The sequence below is a fragment of the Mesitornis unicolor genome, unplaced genomic scaffold, assembly GCF_000695765.1.
Source record: "Mesitornis unicolor isolate BGI_N332 unplaced genomic scaffold, ASM69576v1 scaffold35166, whole genome shotgun sequence".
NCBI classification, from domain to species: Eukaryota; Metazoa; Chordata; class Aves; order Mesitornithiformes; family Mesitornithidae; genus Mesitornis; species Mesitornis unicolor.
Genome location: NW_010190901.1, coordinates 32,274 through 33,993, shown reverse-complemented (window position 1 = coordinate 33,993; position 1,720 = coordinate 32,274). Strand labels below are relative to the sequence as shown.

General features: G+C 58.7%; 1 protein-coding gene across 1 annotated transcript in view; it reads left to right on the top strand.

The window, feature by feature from the left end:
- Positions 1–1,720, top strand: part of OPTC (opticin) — a 2,694-nt gene that overhangs the window by 428 nt on the left and 546 nt on the right. The window contains exons 2-4 of the mRNA XM_010186568.1: positions 254–389; positions 1,298–1,456; positions 1,559–1,718. Of these exons, the coding sequence (XP_010184870.1) occupies positions 254–389; positions 1,298–1,456; positions 1,559–1,718 (455 nt within the window). The remainder of the gene's footprint in view (positions 1–253; positions 390–1,297; positions 1,457–1,558; positions 1,719–1,720) is intronic.

The window sequence follows — 1,720 nt, the reverse complement described above, 5'->3', positions numbered from 1 at the left end:
GCGGGGAGGCCTTACCCCAACCCCACCCTCCACTGGCATCCTTGTCCCCTGCCAGCCAGGACATGAGGCTTCCCGCATCCCTCTGGGCAAACAGGGAGGGGGATTTCTGAAACCTCAAATTAGGAGGGCTCTCCAAGGAGGAGCCAGGACCTACCCGGTACCCTTGACCCTTAGATCAGTGCTGCCCACCCTGGAGGGGAGCAGGAGGACTCATTTGGCCACCCCAGCCCTCACGCCCAGGTTGTGTTTGCAGATTGAGGTTGGCACCCTGGCTCCTCGCCCCAAGGACCCCGCACCCCTCCCAGACCTGGGCACTGCAGCTGAAACCCCGAAGCCACAACCTCCGACCGCTGCCGGCCCCATCCATCCAGCACCCATCCCCGCGCAGGGTGAGTGCAAAGGGTTGGGATCCCGCGGGGAGCATCAACGTGTCCCAGGGGTGGCAGGGCCGGTGCTCTGGAGAAAAGGGAGCAAATCCTTTTGCCACCAGCAGACAGCAGCAGTTATTTGCTCTGCCCCGGGTGTTGGGGGTGCGCCTTATCACACAGCAGGCAGGAGGGCTGCTGCGAGACATTTCTGGGAAACAAGAGCTCCAGCAAAGCAGCAACATTTTAATGAGCGGAGGCATTGCGACAGTCGGACAGAGTAGCAATTAGATTAGTGACAATTAAAATCCTGTAGCGAGGGATAAATATCTTCATTCATTTTCTGTCACCCTGGACTGGGACAAATTAAATAGGAGGCAAAGGGAAATTGTTGCCTTGCTGCTTTGAACTCCCTCACTAATGGATGCTGATTCTCAGAGGCTCTGGGGGAGAGGAGAGGGAGTGCATGCGTGGGGGGACACGGTTTTACCCCTCCTGTCCCCTTAGCCTGGCTTGCCCGGACCCTCACACAGCTGAGACAGATGTTTTCCTCAATGCAAAACCGGTTTCTTTTGTTACATTTCCTTCTGGGGGGAAAATATAAGGGCGGCGAATGAGCCCTGCCATGCATTTGGAAACCCTGCATCTCCCCCTCTCCCATGGGACGTATTTGGCCCTGAGTGGCTTCATTTCTTAGCAGCCTTTTTTGGCTGGGAGTTTCTAACCCTTCCCTTGATGAGGTGCCCTGGGCTGTGCCGCTGATGGGGGCTGTGACAGCTCAGGGTGCACCCATGGCATGGGCAGGGGTGGGCACATCCCTTCAACTCCCTGCATGCTTGGGTGCTTTGGGGGGGCCATACCGTACCATACCATGCCATACCATACCATACCATGCCATGCCATGCCATGCCATGCCACGCCATGCCCTGCAGGTCCTCCCAGCTGCCTGCTCTGCCTCTGCATCGGCACCTCCGTCTACTGCGACGATGCCGACCTTGAGCACATCCCACTGCTGCCACCGGAGACCACCTACCTCTACGCCCGCTTCAACCGCATCGGTGCCATCCAGGCTGGTGATTTCATGGGGCTGAGTACGTTGAGGCAAGGGAAGGGCCCGGCCTTGCAATGGCGAGCAGTGGGAACAAGCATTTCTGCATGGCTCCCCGTTCATCTCCTCCCTCCTCTCCCACCAGAGAAGCTGAAGCGAATAGACCTGACCAGCAATTTCATCTCCCGGGCAGACGCGGATGCTTTCCGCCTGCTCCCCAGCCTGCAGGAGCTCATCCTGCCCGAGAACAGGCTGACAGCGCTGCCCGAGCTGCCCCGCAGCATCGTCCGGCTGGACGCTCGTCTCA